This window comes from Quercus suber, unplaced genomic scaffold, assembly GCF_002906115.3.
Source record: "Quercus suber isolate HL8 unplaced genomic scaffold, Cork oak 2.0 scaffold_276, whole genome shotgun sequence".
NCBI classification, from domain to species: domain Eukaryota; kingdom Viridiplantae; phylum Streptophyta; class Magnoliopsida; order Fagales; family Fagaceae; genus Quercus; species Quercus suber.
In genome coordinates, this window is record NW_027069732.1 from 283,749 (window position 1) to 299,791 (window position 16,043).

The 16,043-nt window shown below is 33.7% G+C and overlaps 1 protein-coding gene across 3 annotated transcripts; it reads left to right on the forward strand.

Moving 5' to 3' along the window:
- Nucleotides 1–3,884: 3,884 nt before the first annotated feature.
- On the forward strand, nt 3,885–7,878 carry LOC111988176 (uncharacterized). Of its 3 annotated transcripts, none has more exons than XM_024019954.2 (3): nt 3,885–4,009; nt 6,338–6,494; nt 7,582–7,878. In XM_024019954.2, the coding sequence occupies exons 2-3, from the start codon at nt 6,343–6,345 to the stop codon at nt 7,727–7,729; spliced, it is 300 nt and encodes a 99-aa protein (XP_023875722.1). In that variant the 5' UTR covers nt 3,885–4,009; nt 6,338–6,342; the 3' UTR covers nt 7,730–7,878. The 3 variants fall into 3 exon arrangements, with proteins under 3 accessions (XP_023875722.1, XP_023875724.1, XP_023875725.1); XM_024019956.2 differs by having other exon boundaries at nt 3,905–4,009; nt 6,320–6,494; XM_024019957.2 differs by having other exon boundaries at nt 4,000–4,102.
- The last annotated feature ends 8,165 nt before the right edge of the window (nt 7,879–16,043 follow it).

Genomic DNA, 16,043 nt, shown 5'->3' on the forward strand with positions numbered 1-16,043 from the left:
TCTAGCTATGCTTTGTAGAAAAGAAAACAAAAACAATGAAAAAGTATAATTGCTATTTCTAGACTTTGGTGGAATAGAAATGTTGAGGAAAAGGCAAGAACCTTGTAGTATAATTGGTATTTCTAGACTTTTTTAATTTAACTGTTTATAATTCAAATTCCTCTTATCTAACTATCAAATTATTAAAATAAAAAAAAAAAGTTCTTAAGGAGAGAAAAAAAGGTTGTATAGAAAATTTTCCTATGCCTACAAAAATTCTTCCACCCAAGGATGGACGGAAAACTAGAGGCAAAATAGGATGGGTAAATGAATGAACAAATTGAGATTTTTAACAAGAAAACTTAAAAAATAAATAAGTCAATCAATTGAGAGCATGATTGGGAGAGCCTCAATATATATTTTGTAATGGGCAAATAAATTGAGATGTTTTAATACGAAAACTTTTTTTTTATAAAAGAAATCATAATATAGATTTAATTAAGATACAATATTTAAAATATGAGTTTTCATATATATATATATATATACACAATTAAAAAAAAATCAATGAATATGTGGAATAGATATACACATCACTTACTCTCTTTCTTTTTTTCGGTTGAGAAATGGATTTTCTTCCTTCCATCAATTTTCTTTACTAAACAAAAGAAATTGATAATTATTATCTACTTTTTCACTTTTTCATTTTTTCTATTGAAATGCTTACTAGTAGAAAAATCATTCTTATCTGCCCTGTGTGTGTGTTTTAAACTATATACTTTCCAAAATTCCATATATAAGTTCATTACTTTGCAATAAATATGTAAATTGTAATTGATAATTCAATAGTTATAATGAACAGTAAAGATATGAACTCTGGACTTACAGATTAGCATTCTTCTCAGGAAATCCATGTTGGGAAGAAAAAAAATGGTTGGAAAATATTTAAAAATATATCAAACACTATTTTCCTTAGAAAACCAACTAGTCTTATAATCACTAGGAGCATTCTGATATCTTTTCTTTATTTTTATCATTAGGGTAAAAATAAATCTTTGTTTTCCTAAAAGGTCTAAGGTCTTATTGGGTTTGATAGGCACTCATTTCTTGTTGGGGATCTTCATAGAGTTTTTTGTTTTTTGTATTTTTTTTTTCTCGAGTATAAGTGGAAATTGCATAAAAAAGGATTTAAAAGGTATTCCATTTTAAGTTTTTGCCTTTCATCACCTTCATTTCCAACAATTTCTTTTCTCTTTCCTTAGACATTCTCTATCAATTCATTCTTTCTTCATCCTTGGTAAGTGAGGTGGCAATTGATGCATTCACTGAATTATTGAAATTGTTTTATAAAAAGCATACTCATGTATCTTGGACAAAAACTACTAATCTTATTGTATGCTTTTTAGGTTTTTTTTTTTTTTTTTTTTTTTTTGAACCTTGATTGTTTTTCTTTCTCAGTCTTATTCTTTTTCTCAAAAACTAGTTCTTATAATCTTGATAGTTATAGTAGTTGGGCTATGAAACACTATGATTTCTGATATTTTGACTGATCTAATTACCACTCTAATCCTTGGTTTAGCTATACCTCGCATCCTAAACATATTAGAATTGCTTAATAAAATGAAAGAGTTTGTTAAACTCTTTTTTTTTCCCTCTATGTAACAATTCTCAGCATCCTATAAACATTTTGTGTATCAACTTTAAAGGAAAAAAACTGTTCTATGTGGTTTGGTAATTCTTGGGGTCGCAACTTCTCGTTTCTTCACTTGTGGCATACTAACAAGATTGAAGTCATATTCGTGGAGATAGGCGTGGGCCAATGGCCTCATGATGTCCACTCTAGGAGTAATCGAAATGTCAGTTTTTGCCATAATTAAACATGAAAAGGTAAATTTGTTGAATACTACTTCAAAACAAGTTGACCACCTTTACTAATTCTTGATTATTTCATGTAGGTAATTGAGAAAGCTAAATATTCCTTACTGATTTTGAGCCAATTATTAGTTTCTTCCAATATTCCAATAATAATTCTCGTTGAACACTTCTTTGCAAAGTCATCAATTTTATATTTGACTGTTTCATGAAAAATAATGAAATCAATTCTCTGAGAGAGTTTTGACTGAATATGGCCATTAACTGAATATATTTCAAGTTGAATTAAGGTATTTGACTAAAACGATACCATTTAAAATTTACAATTAAAATATATATATATATATATTATATTTAAAATAATTTATGCATATGAAAAATCCTCATAATGGCCATATTTTTCATGAAATGCATTTAACATTGCAATAACAAGGTTAATGTTTCATGAGGATTTTCTTTATACTAATACCATGCCAAAATCATGAAACATTAACCCTGTTATTGCAATGTTAAATGCATTTCATGAAAAATATGGCCATTATGAGGATTTTTGATATGCATAAAGTATTTTAAATATAATATATATATATATATATTTTTTTTTTTGTTTTTGTTTTTTTAATTGTAAATTTTAAATGGTATCGTTTCAATCAAATACCTTAATTCAACTTGAAATATATTCATTATAAACTTCCAATTTGTCATCTGTAACAATAGGGCTTAATCTAGGACTAGTACAACACATTTTGGAGTCTAAGGTGGCAATTTATAGCGGGAATTCCCCTTATTTTAAATATTAATTGAATAATATTTATGTTTTGGTTTATTTTGGAGTCTACCTCTCTAGTCTCTTAGTAAGTCATGCTTAATGGACTTTTATGGCTTGTTTGGAAGTTTAGAGAGGGAGAAGAGTAGAGGGGAGGGGAGTAGTGGGGAGGAGAGTAGAGGAAAATGATTCCCCTCCACCTTGTTTGGATGTTTTTAAAATTAGTAAGGGGGAAGGGAGTAATTAGCCCTTCCCCTTGTGTAATTTTGTTAATATAATAAGGGTAAATTAGGTAATTTACTTGGTCAATAGTTTTTGTACTCTACTCTCCCTCCAAATCTCTCCAATTTGGGGGAATTAAAAATGGGGGGCTAGAGGGAGTTGAAACCCTTACAAACCCCTCCAAACCCCTTCCCCTCCTTCCTTAGAAAACTTCCAAACAAACTAATTAGATTACTCTCCCTCCCTCTACTCTACTCCTCCTCCTTTTTTAAACATCCAAACAGGCCATTATATAGACTTTCTATTAGGGTTACAAAAATCCACATGTACCACAAACTTAATAAATCACGTCATCTGAAAAAATTGAATTTGCAATTCTCGATCATTTGAACTTGGAATTGAACAACAGTCAAACTTACATAAACTCAATTTTCTTTAGCAAAGCTTGGGCTTTCATCTTGAACTAATTAATTTACATTAAGAACTCAACAAGACTCAATCTTTTTGTCATTGGTTGCCAAAACTTAGTCTGTTAGACCTAACAAATATCACTTTAGGGACTAATAGTCTAATATATATATATATATATATATTGTTTATTTATTTTGCCCATCATTTATAAAATGGAGCAAGATCAAGTCTCTTTTCCATGCCATACTAAAGACATATTGTCCACTTTCCTGGCCTTTTCCTTCTTATTTCATTTCCTTTGTATTTTCAAGTTAAATAAGATTTTTTTCTTTCCTTTTGAAATAGAGAGTGACCATTTCATAACAAAGAATTGGCAATTAACAAATTTAAAAGTGATTATAATGACACATCATTTAAAATCAGTTATCAATCCTTATTTGGTGAATTATAAAATCTAAATCTGATTATGAAATCAGTATTTTCTATTTCGAAGCAAATAGAGAAAATCCTGAGACTCCAAAAAGTGCAATGAAAGTGATTAGAAAACACAATCTCAGTCATGGGCCTACCCAGAAACAGATGTAACTGCACTAAATGGGCCCAATTCAATCGCAGTAAATGGGCCTAAGATATTCAAGGTCCATGCTCAATATACACTTCTGCTGAATCGCGAATCACAAAGATACCCACTGATTGAGAAGGAGCGTGAAGGTCTTTTTTTTCTTTTGTTCTCTGCCAAACGCCGCGCTCACCAGACAGGTACTAACTACTCACTACTCACTACTCATTTCTAAAACTAGTAGTTAGAATCAAATTCACGGAATTCATTTTCTGGGTTTAGCTTTGAAAGAGGTGCGATTGCTCGAAAACTAAATTCCCTGGAATTGTTTTTTCCATTACGACGAATTTCATATTTTATGACTCTAGGGTTTTTGAAGGGCTTGGTCTGATCTGATGTATGTAATTTCAATTTGTTGTTATTATCACTGTATCTTATTATGTAAGTTCAATCTTGAATGAGAGTTTTAGTTATGGTTTAATTAATCACTTTGGTGCAAGAATCATAACATATATAATAGTATAATGCAATTTTTTGTGTGTGCTGGAAATGAATGTTTATAATTTTAAGAGAATGTGTGCTTGTTTATTTGCAAGAAAGAAATTTTGGCATTGGGTCAAAGTTAGGTTCAAACAATTCTTTAGGTGCACTACATTAGGTTCCCCAATTAAATTCATAAGCATAATTGTATTGTATTGAATTTAATTGTCCTTGGAAAAGTTGACACTATTTATGCTTCATTCGTCAATGTAACCATGTGTTTGAATTTGATTGGTGAACCTAATGTACTACACCTAAGGAATTGTTCCTAAGCTTTACCTGTATGTATTATTAGCCTTTTTTATTTTTTTTGGAAAAGTAAGGTCTTAAACTCTCTTTTTTCCCATAACATGACAGCCCACATCATATTCTGAGAAGCATAGTCAGCACCCTTACCAGACTCATGTTTGGTTATTGCTAGGCATGTACATGGTGCATGTTTCCCCTTGGATGATGATGATTTTAGGATTGTTAAATGTATTTGTTATAGGTGTTTAAAGACTGTTTTGAACTTTCCTCTCTTCGCCGTAAGTAAAGGGACTCGAGTTTTAAGAAAAGAATGACATTGTTAGACATCCTGTTGGACTAGGCTTTTTTCAATGTAGATGGTTGATATGAATGTACTCCGCCTGAAAAAAAAGCTACCATGTCCAGGCTAGGACCCCCAAAAAGTTTCAAAATCCCATTATTTGGTCTTTGTATACATAAGAGCACTCACATCTGTCTGTGCATAATAGAAAAAGATGCAAGATTTACACAATTTAGCCAAAAACTAACCCACATCAGAGAGTGCAAATGTGTGTAAATATACACATTAGCTACAGTAACCGTGTATATTTACACGGTTACTGTAGCTGTGTATTTAATATTTTATTAATATTCTGTTTTTGGTTTTACTTTTCTCTCTCCTCTAAGCAAACTGAGTCTCTCTCTATCCTTGTCTCTGTTCTCTCTTGCTTCTCTTCTCCCTCATTGGTGATCAAGGTCTGGGAGAGCTTGGGCTCATTTGGATTTTCTCGTGGTGGTAAGGAGATTGTCGAGTAAGGATGGGTGCAGATTTGTTTCGGGTTAGGCCAGATATGGGTTTCTTTCAGTGGGTTTTGGAAGTTTCGTTGAGATTCATTGATGGCTGTATTTGCAACAGTGGAGGAACAATGGTAGCTGATTGATTTTCCGCTTGGGATTGATTGGTGATAGGATGGCTGATTTTGGGTTTCTCTTAGCTTTGTGGGTTGCATGTTTATAGCCATGAATTTTCTAGGTTGCAGGCTTATGGGTATGAATTTTCTGGGTTTATGGGTATGAAATTTTCTAAGTTTATGGGGTTGCTGTAAAATTTTTTTTTTGGGGAATTTTCTGGGTTGTTTATGTGATGTTGTGTTGTGAATTGGTCATCTTTCTTGCTCTTGCATTTGTAAAAGTGCCTTGGATGATGGCAGGAGATTGTGGTTGGTCTACCATTTTTTTTTTTTTTTTTTTTGGAGGAACAAATTGAGTCTCTGTTACTGTAAGATAGAGATTCTAGAGATAGGAAGAGAGAGAGCGGATAAGGATTGAAGGAAAAGAGATAGGAAGAGAGAGATAGCAGGTTGAAGGAAATAATAAAAAAAATATGTAGAAGAATGAATATTTTATTGAATAAATTTGTAGAATAAATAATCTAGTGAGGGTATTTTGTAAAAGTGGTTGTGTAAAATAGAAAAAGTAAGTTCTTTTTGTAAAATAAACAGTAATTTTTACACCTATTGGTGCAATTGCTAAGGCCACTTTTTTGAATTTGTTTCTATTCTCCCTTTCTTACTCCTGTGTACTAGTAAGAGCTTCTATGCTTTGATGGTCTTTGGTAGCATAGTTGTTGAAATATAGTTTGAAACTTTGGATGCGTGCTAGTATATAATAGAAATTGAATTTATCTTGTAACTCTAATTTAATAATTTTGAGTGTTGTATTCATGTATTAAAACTGGACAGTGTGTTCCTGATCTGCAGAAGCCATGAAGGTGCGATCATCTGTGAAGAAGATGTGCGAGTTCTGTAAGACGATTAAACGTCGTGGTCGAGTTTACGTCATATGTTCGGCCAATCCCAAGCATAAGCAACGACAGGGCATGTCAACATTTGCATATGAAGGCGCAACTCCTCCTATGTATGAGCTTTTTCATGTATTCTTTTCCCATTATTTTCTTAAATATTCTGTGTTATGCATACACGTGTTATGACTTATGGGTCAACCAATGGGTTCATACTTTGATATTGCTTGAATTATGTGCATCACCAAATATAAGTTAAATTCCAGACCGCCCCTTCCCTTTATAAAAATGGTGTCCCAAAGGCTTTGACGACATTGAATCCCCATCAGTTTTGCTGGTAGCCATCTTACCTGATCCGGAATGATGGTTAAGGCTAGCTTTTTAATGTTTTATTGATGACAATTTGGTTACTCATTTTCAAGCCCATTCTTGAAAAAGAGGAGGGGAAAAAAAGAGAAGAAAAAGACCCTCATAGAAGTCATTTTCAAGTCCATATCTATACAGGGTTGGGAACAGTTCTTTGCGCTCTATTGTGGTAGTCATCTCTTGTTGAGACCCTTTTATTTTTTTGGAGACTTGAGAGAGCTTGAGCAATTTTGATTGATTAGTGCCTACTTAAAATGTAGAGGACATGACAGTTTTAAATACTTGCATATATCGTTGATGTTATTAAATCTAAGCTGATAGCTGATGACCTGTTTTGAGGGGGGGAAGAATTCTTCATGAGTTCTTGCTAAAAGTGTAAGGTGATCTGGATGCATGAATCAATAATTTTCTGCTTATTCTTGATTTTTTCATGAGGCCTGCATATTTGTGTTTTCCATAGACGAGAAGAATTCCTTTTTTTTGATAGATAATATAGACCAGAAGAATTCTATCTACATTTGGTTATTTTTGCAGACAGTATCTACTTCTTTTTGTCATTTTGTTTACCAAATTATTCTCAACGGTTTTTGGTTTTGAGAAAGTCCAAATCTAAAGTTCTGTACCCCTCCCTCTTCAACACGTACATATAGACACAAGCACATGATAATATAAAAGCCTTTCCCACTTTGCTTGTTGGAATGAAGCTGCCCACCCAGTTGGATAGGTTTGTCAAATGAACTCCTGTACTTACTCATATAATGCAGATCCCAGTTAAAGAATCTTTTCTTGGAGCAGCAATGGAATATCTGGTAATATATTTGTTGGTTTTATTCTCAGATGTTCAGAAACAAGTGCTAAACTAGAGATTATACCTGTTCACCAACGACCTGGTTTGGCTTCTATCCTTCCCAAAAAGCTGGAACCTTCAATAAGGTTTGGCTGGAGTGCAGGCCTTGCATCCATTCTATTCAAAAAGGTGAATTAGCATCCCTCCTGTTTAGAAGGGTGAGAATGAAATGGGACAGAGGTGAAGTTTGATAATTTACTTGGAACTGTTTAAGCCTTGATGAATTTTGTTCCCATGCTACATTGTCCATTATGTCATCTTGCAATGCTATGTTTTTATTTCATTTACTCTCTCTCTCTCTCTCTCTCTCTCTCAATGGTGGGAACTGGGAAGGATTGTTGAAAAAAAAAGATACAAGATTGCCTTAAGAGTACAGATAACAAATGTTCTTCAATTCGTGGAACACTGAAATTATGAAAGATTTGGGATGTTGGAAAGGCTTCCTTCCCACACACCAACACCAACACCCCCCCCCCCCATCTGGGAAGTTTTCTTCACCCATCCCTCTTATAAGGGATCCCAGGGCCCTAGCTGCAACTGATCTGACTTCTGGAATAGGATCCACAAGAACCTGTTGCATTGAACACAAAAAATGAGAAGAGGCATACAAGAAATGTCAAAATGTACAATTCTCGCGAAGAAAGTACCTTTTTCACTTCAGGAAGGAGCAATCCTATGTATGGAATCATATCCTTTGGTTCTGTAACTAATGAACACATATTTCCAACAATTTGCGCAGCCTTCTTTTTAGTCTCAGCACTTCTCTCCCTTAGCCCTCTATGTACTATTGGTACCAAAAGGGCAAGTGAAGGAGCATCAATTGAATTAATAAAAGTTGTCTGCAAAGAATTAATGAGTTAGAGTACCGTACAAGAAACCAATGCAACTGACAGTACAGATTTAAGGCTATAGAGCATACTTGGAGAAGAATATCTAGGGAATATTTCGTATAGTCATTGGGATCCGTTAGACCCATTAGAAGAGTAGGGACAAGTGAAGCTATTTCTGGATTCTTTATAACACTCCCAACCTAAGAAGCACAAGAAAATATTATGCAAAAATGTATATTAATAAACAGAGTTAATTTCAGAAATTAAACCAAAAAAAAAAACTAACAGCACCAATAATTCATAACACCAATCATAACCTGTTGAAGGGCCATTTGCCCTGCCGACTGGACTTTGGGATGGGTATCAGTCAAAACCTGAAATTAGAAGGAAGAATGAAGGTTAATTATCGCTCTGTTTGTTTTGGCGATAATGTTTTCTAGAAAATAAGTCATTTTTCAAAAAGTATTTTCTATAAAACTATCTTATTTTCCTATGTTTGGTAGCAACTTTAAATGAAAAAAAATCTCTTAACTTCCTTTATTTAGCTTGCTGTAAGATAAAGTTGTTTTCCAAAAACTTTAGTGGAAAACAATCTTTAAAAATAAGCCATACTTTTTTCATTGACCAAAAATAGATTTCCATTGACCAATTTTTTCTAATACTACCAAACACTGGAAAACATGGAAAACTATCTTTACAAAAGGTTTTTCATCGAAACAAACGGAAAGTAAGACTACTTGTTTTCTTCAAAGAAGAGAAAAAATAACAATTTAAATTATAGATAACAAACTCAAGTTGAAATTTAGACAGACCTCTGTGAGTTTGGGCACAATCTTGGGGAGGCACTGAGATAGCTGCTGAGGAGCACAGTAAGCCATAGCACCAAGTAGTTGTACACTACTTTGCTTTGTTCTCCATGCTTTATCTTCAAGACCCTGAGAAAACAAAATATATATATATATATATGATAACAATATCATTAAAAGCAAAGAAAAGACTAAACCAATGCAACAAATCTTGGTTCCAAGAGGTACAAAGCAAATATACACATTCTCAGGGCACAGTACAGGGCCACAACTAAAGATAGCTACATACCAACAATGTGGCAAAAGGTGCCTCCAAATTTACGAAGATGTTGCTCACTGTAATTTTATTTAGTTTATTTTATTTTAGATTTGGTTTCCATTTTAAGTTCATTTAGTCAAAGTGCTGAGGTGAGGCACCTTTAATGAGGCAAACACCTCAAACAAAGTTAAAAGCGCTTCAGGCGACAGCTTCAACGAAATTCAGAATGAGGGGGAAAACAAAAGGCAGTCATGTAATTTGGCCATAAAAGGGTAGCTCTTTACTTTAATTCAAGTTAGTGGGTACCTCTCTCTCTCTCTCTCTCTCTCTCTCTCTCAAACACACTTGAATCTAGAAATAGATTTGACATTTTTTGTTCATATAGAATTAGGTTAATTGTAGAAAACTATCCTAAACNCCCCCCCCCCTCCTCCCAAAAAAAAAAAATTGGCTATACTTTGAAGCGTAATTTTGTGTTGAAATCTACGTAACTTGAAAAGATATTAAGGATAGGGTTTACAAGTTAGACTTGGTAGTGTAAGAGCCTTGTGGCTCTCCCGGCACTTCCTGGTATTATGGAGATGTACATGGTTCAAATCCCTCATTTTCCATTGTAATTGTTGAATTATCAAAAAAGAAGAATTTAGATTTGGAATGCATGATCATGGATAAGAAATATAAGTAGGATTTAGTAGCTTTCCAAGCTAGGAAACGTGTCTACCCCTAGAATAAAAAGGACCCAGGAATACCAAATTCTTTAAAAATTTTATAACTCATGTTCTGTCTTGGCCATTCTGTTAAGAATGATTTAGAGTTCTAAGGTAATTTTCCATGAAGTTCCTAAAACACTATACATTTTTTTGTAAATGACAAAATTTGGCTACAAACTTAGTTGTAGCTACAACTTTGACTAAAAAAATTAATATAATTACATATTTTGAAAATTTAAGAGTGGATTATGTGTTTTTTTATGTTGGTAACATACATATCAAATTTAATGTAAATTGGATGTAATTTACTATTCAATTCATAAACATATTTTTTATACATAATTTTAAATTACAAATACTTAAAATTTAAATATTCAATTAATAACATAGTTATTGATCTTTGGATCTTGGTTAATTGTAGAAAACTATCCTAAACTGGTGGGGGGGGGGGGGTGTTTGGGGGGGAGATTGGTGTTGCATGTGTAAGAGGAACAGGGAGATTATTGTGGAACTTAGAGCAAGTTGGTCAAGCAAGTTGCTTTGGAGTATGGTCCCTCACTGTCTTATGTGTGTCACATGGAGGGAAAGGAATACACATGCTTTGTAAGGGGATGAAAGGTCGATTCATCAATTGAAGCTCTTCTTCTTCCAGACTTAGTTTGAAAAGGCAAATGCTTCGGGTCTTGTTACTTTCATTTCACTTCCTAATATGTTTTTTTTTTTTTTTTGATACGTAATAATACTTTTATTGAAAAAAACTGAACATCATGTTCACGATATTCTGAACAAGGAACAAATAAAACCAAATCAATAACTAAAACGAAGAGAAAGTAAGAATTCAGAAATTGAAATACAATTCATACAGCCCCAAATACAAGCCCACTGAAAAAAAAAAGTACCGAGGAGGAGATTTTAAGAGGTCTAGGGGCCTCTCATTGTCTTCAAAAATGTCAGTATTACGTTACTGCCAAACTGTCCACATTAAACATGCCAAGACCATATTCCATATGGTTGATAGGTGCTTTCCAATCCAGTTTCTCCAAGCAAAGAGAAGAGAGCTAACTGACTTCGGCAATACCCACTGAATCCCAAACACACTACAAAAGCTTCACACCATAAGGCATGAGAAAACTTATAGTAACGTAGTAGATGATCCACACAGATTCCACAAATATATGCTTGATTTTTGTACTTTCATTGTTGTTTAGTTTCTTCTTCTTTTTTTTCTTTTTTTTTTTTTTTTTTTTTTGTTGCCTCTTAGCACAGTGCAAGTGTGCATTGTTTTATCAATTTTCAAAGAAGTTTATTACTTATCATAAAAAATAAAAAACCACCCCAAACTATCGAGATATTGCCCTTAGCACCCTAAATTATGAAAACTTGAAATAACCACCCCAATTATAACAGAGCTAGCAAATAACACCCTAACATATGACAAATTAGAGAATTTGTCAACGTGTGGTTGTGGTGGATTAAGGTTTAGGAGGATTTGTGAATTTTTTTTTTTTATTTAGAGTTGTTGAAGAAAGGATCATGGGGTTGTGTTAAGAATTTAAAGGTGGTTTGATGAGTTATGTGATAGTTGCTTGGTAGAAGTATGTGAGGATTTAGGGTTTTGAAAGGTAAAAAAAGGGCTTGATTTATGGTCCGTTTGGATTGAGGAAGAGGGAGAGAGTAGAATAAAGTAGAGTAGAGTTAGCTAAAAATAAGATTTAGCACAAAATTAGCTTATTTTTAGCTAACTCTACTCTACTCCCCTCCACTCCCCCTCCTTCCAAACAGGCCATTAGGGTTGTAAAGAAGAAGAATTAGATAACTTTATAATATAGAAGAAAGACTTTGAGCATACAAGGTGTGAACACAACACCCTCCTAAAAAATAAGTAGCTTCTAATTCAGAGCAACGGCTCTGGCTTAAAGCCTGGTAGAACTACAATTGAAAAGAAAGTGAAGCTTTACAAAGTCTACAATTGACTACGCATCACAAGACCTAATGATCATAAAACCACTCAAACATTGATCCCAAAATCACTGACTTTTGCTCAACAACTGAAACCTCCACCCAAATGAAGGTGCAGCTATTTCTCCAAAGTGTCCACATCAAACATAAAGTAGGAATAGGAGACCAATTTCTCCCCTTCACCGTCATCTCCCTTCACTGTCATCTCCTTGTTTTGCATTTTTTTTTTTTTGATAAGTAATGAAAAGATATACTTTTTGATAAGTTACGAAAAGATATATTAAAAATGAGAACAGTGTGTCACCTATGTAAACAGGAAGGAAGAATACATCAGGGACAAAGTACAATCATGCGCAAAAATTACAATAGTCCATTAAAACATGAACTGAAGAAAAAAAAAATGGATCCCTAGAACCGCAACCCATACCAAGAGAGTCTTAAAGAAGAGTATAAGATCTGGAAATGCACCATAAAAAACAATGTGGGACAGCCATCCAAATAGCAACATTTCGATGCCACCCAAACTTTCCTTGCCAACAAGCCAAAAGCTCAACCACCATAAAGTCCTCTTACTATAAGCTTTTAAGTCCTCTTACTATAAGCTTTTAAAATCTTAACGCAACCATCCCACCACCATTTGCCAAATCAAAATCACAAATATTGAAATCTTAGGTTACGTTTGGTAACAATTTTTGCTTGTTTTTGGAAATATAAAGAAAAAACAATTTTCTAGTATTTTTGAAATAAAAAACATGTTTAGATAGTTGAAATTAAAAAAAAAAAATAGTTTTTTGAAGGAATAAATAAAAAATACTAAAATATGTTGTTATTAGGATTTGAACTCTAATGTTAGCTCATTAAATGAGACAGATTCATTAAATCAAATGCGTGTTTCCTTTGACTTTTGAAAACTAGAAACTAAAAACAGCCTTTTGCATGTTTTCAATTTCTTACAAATTGAGTTTTGAGAATAATTTTTGTTTCCTGTCCATTTTGAGTTGCCAAACAAGTTTTTTAGTTTCAAAAAAAAAAATTGCTTTTGAAAATAGAAAATAAGGAGAAAAAGCAGTTACCAAATATACCCTTAGTTTTCAAGTCATGGTCCACAAACCAACTAACAACAACCAAATTTTAACTTTCTTTGCTTTATCCCAACCCCAAACCTCAATCAGTTCTTTACTCCTTTTCAAAAATATGAACCCTCATATTTCATAGCCTTTTTCCACCAATCCAACCCTTTCAAACTCACATTTAAAACAATCAGTTAGCCAATGCCAAAAAAATTTAGTAACACTTGCCTTCAAAAATCAAACCTTGATAATTGTAAAACAATCCCCAAATTCACACACTTAAAGCTATTTGTTTACATCCAAAATGCACTTGCAAGGAACTTTAGCTTTTCAAATTTTACAAAGGAAATCCTAATGTAAACAGATAACTTTTCACATAAAGGTGACATTCAAATTATGGATGATTATTTGCTTGCCAGTCCTAGGTCAAACAAACAGGACCCTAACAGAAACTATTTGACTGATCCAAACTGAACTCAAGATAGCGTAAACCCTATACTATATGGTATGTCCTTGTGTCTAACCAGACTACTATTCTAAACTTCTAGCCACAATAAACTGGTTCAGGAAGCACAAGAAAGATAAGCACTACTTGAATGTTCTCTTGCATACTTATTTATATTAAAATCATAGCAAATGGAGAGATGCACTTTCAATTTGATTACGAAGAAAAACGGTATAAGTGCAAAAGAAACAAGAAGAAATTGAAATCCCCCCCCCCCTCCCCAACCAGTGGTTTGTCTCTATCACATTTAGTCCACAAACTTCCAATATTATATTTAACCCCCCTAAGATATAAACTAAAGGAAATCTCTGTGGTTCTGTCAAAAGACTCATTTTAATTGAAATCTTAAATTGGGGTTAAAATGTGCATTGAAAAGTTTTAAGGGACTAAATTGTGAGGGGTAAATTGTAATTCAGAGTTTGTCCACAAAATGCAAAATTTATAAATTTGGACGGAAACCTAACTATTTTCTTTTAATCCAAACTTCAGGGGATCAGATGTAACAATGGAAAATTTGATACTAATATTTTTTTTGGTTAAACAATGAATTTTATTAAGATCAAAAGAAAGAGTCACCCAAGTATACCAACAATCAAGCACAAAAAACACAAATATCTATCAAATCACTGACCAAAGATAGAGAAAAACGATGAACAACTGCCATCCAATATAACAAATTTTTAAAGAAGAAATAGTTTGGGATAGGAGAAAATAGTTAATAAGACAAAACTACCAGTTAAATTGTAAATATCCCTAAAACAACTATAGATAATAAATAAATTGTGAAATAAACACCTTTAGAAGAGATGGAAGTACAAGCTTCACCCCCTGAGCACTAAGTTGAGACATCATTGCACGAGCAGCACATTCAGCAGCATCTCGAACAGCAACAACTTGATCGGAGAAAGAAACCAAAAGTAATGGCAACATTTGAATCACATAGCTGGACCAACATGGGGTAACAAGAAAACAGTTAGACAAACCAATTACAGAACAAGTCAGTTTTTTGGCCATAAAATGTGCATGCTTACGGTTCAAACAATCTTCCAAGTGTTTCACAAAGGCATTCAAATCCTAGTAAAGCTCCTTCACGACATTTTGCAGAATTCCTGTACTTAACATAATCAGTAAGCGGTAACTTGTTACATTCAAATACTATAGATTTAAATTTTTTTAATGCACTACAACTTCATTCTCCCATTATATGGGAAAAAAAAACCTCAGTAAAAATAAAAAGGTCCAAAGTCAAAAATTACAAAAGCATACCAACTTTCACAATTGCATAGTAATAAAAAGTTAATCCACCATACTACACACAAATCTACCGATTTAGATTTTTTTTTTTTTTTTTTTTTTTTTTTAACAATACCACACATAAATTCCCCTAGGATAGCCCAGCTGGGTTGAGTCAGACTTATTCATAGCAATCTGACCTGAGCTGCCCCTAAAGACAGAACATGGGCCGAGTCGGATTGGGTTTGAGGTCAATGCATCACTCAACTTGACAAGAGGCAGCAACACAGAAACTAAAATGCCTTGCCAGATTGAGTCAACAAAGCGATGAGAGGCAGCCATTATGGGGTAGTCGGCGGCAACAGTGACAGTTGGGCGTTCAATCTATATCTACATCTACATATATAGCTACATTTTGGTCAGATCAGATTGCTCATGTAGAGGTTTGAGAAACCACTTTTTTCTTTCAAGCGCCACCCGCCACTTGACTTCCCACCTGGTTGAAACTGCCTGAGACCCATTAGATCATACTGGTCTATCCAACCTGACCCCCTCACTTCCCTTGTTCTCATTTTGATAGGCTATAAATGAACAAAAGTGAGTTTTCTTTGAATATGTTATTGACAAATAAACCTCAGGAGCCACTTTCCCCCACTTTTTCTCTGATTGTCCAAGCAAAGCTAAGTTTGGCCAGTCTGTTTTTAATTTTTTTTTTTTTTAATGATGCGGAACCGCACCAAGGTTGGACCCCTTGGACCCACTCCCAGTGAGCAAACCATAAAAACAGGACCCCATCCACCAGAGATTTGGCTTACCTCCAGTACTTTTTTAACTGGAGGTGTCTTTTTGTTTTAAATATACAATAGCAAGTAGTAGTGGGTTTTAATCTTCACATTTTCTTTAGTTAGTAGGTGATGTGGCAGTTTCTCATTAAAACAAAAAGAGATTCCAGTTAAAAAAGTACTAGAGGTAAACCAAACCCATCCACCAAAACCATGTCCCAGATAATCCAAGGGACCCCTGGGTCTACAGCTCATCCCAAGCCTCCAACCACTAGGCTGTGCAACCAGCAACATCCGC

Coding starts and splice junctions, on each gene's coding strand:
- LOC111988176 (XM_024019954.2), top strand. CDS start 6,343: ATGAAGGTGCGATCATCTGTGAAGAAGATGTGCGAGTTCTGTAAGACG. Junction 6,495..7,581: donor GAAGGCGCAACTCCTCCTAT/GTATGAGCTTTT, acceptor TTTTATTCTCAG/ATGTTCAGAAACAAGTGCTA.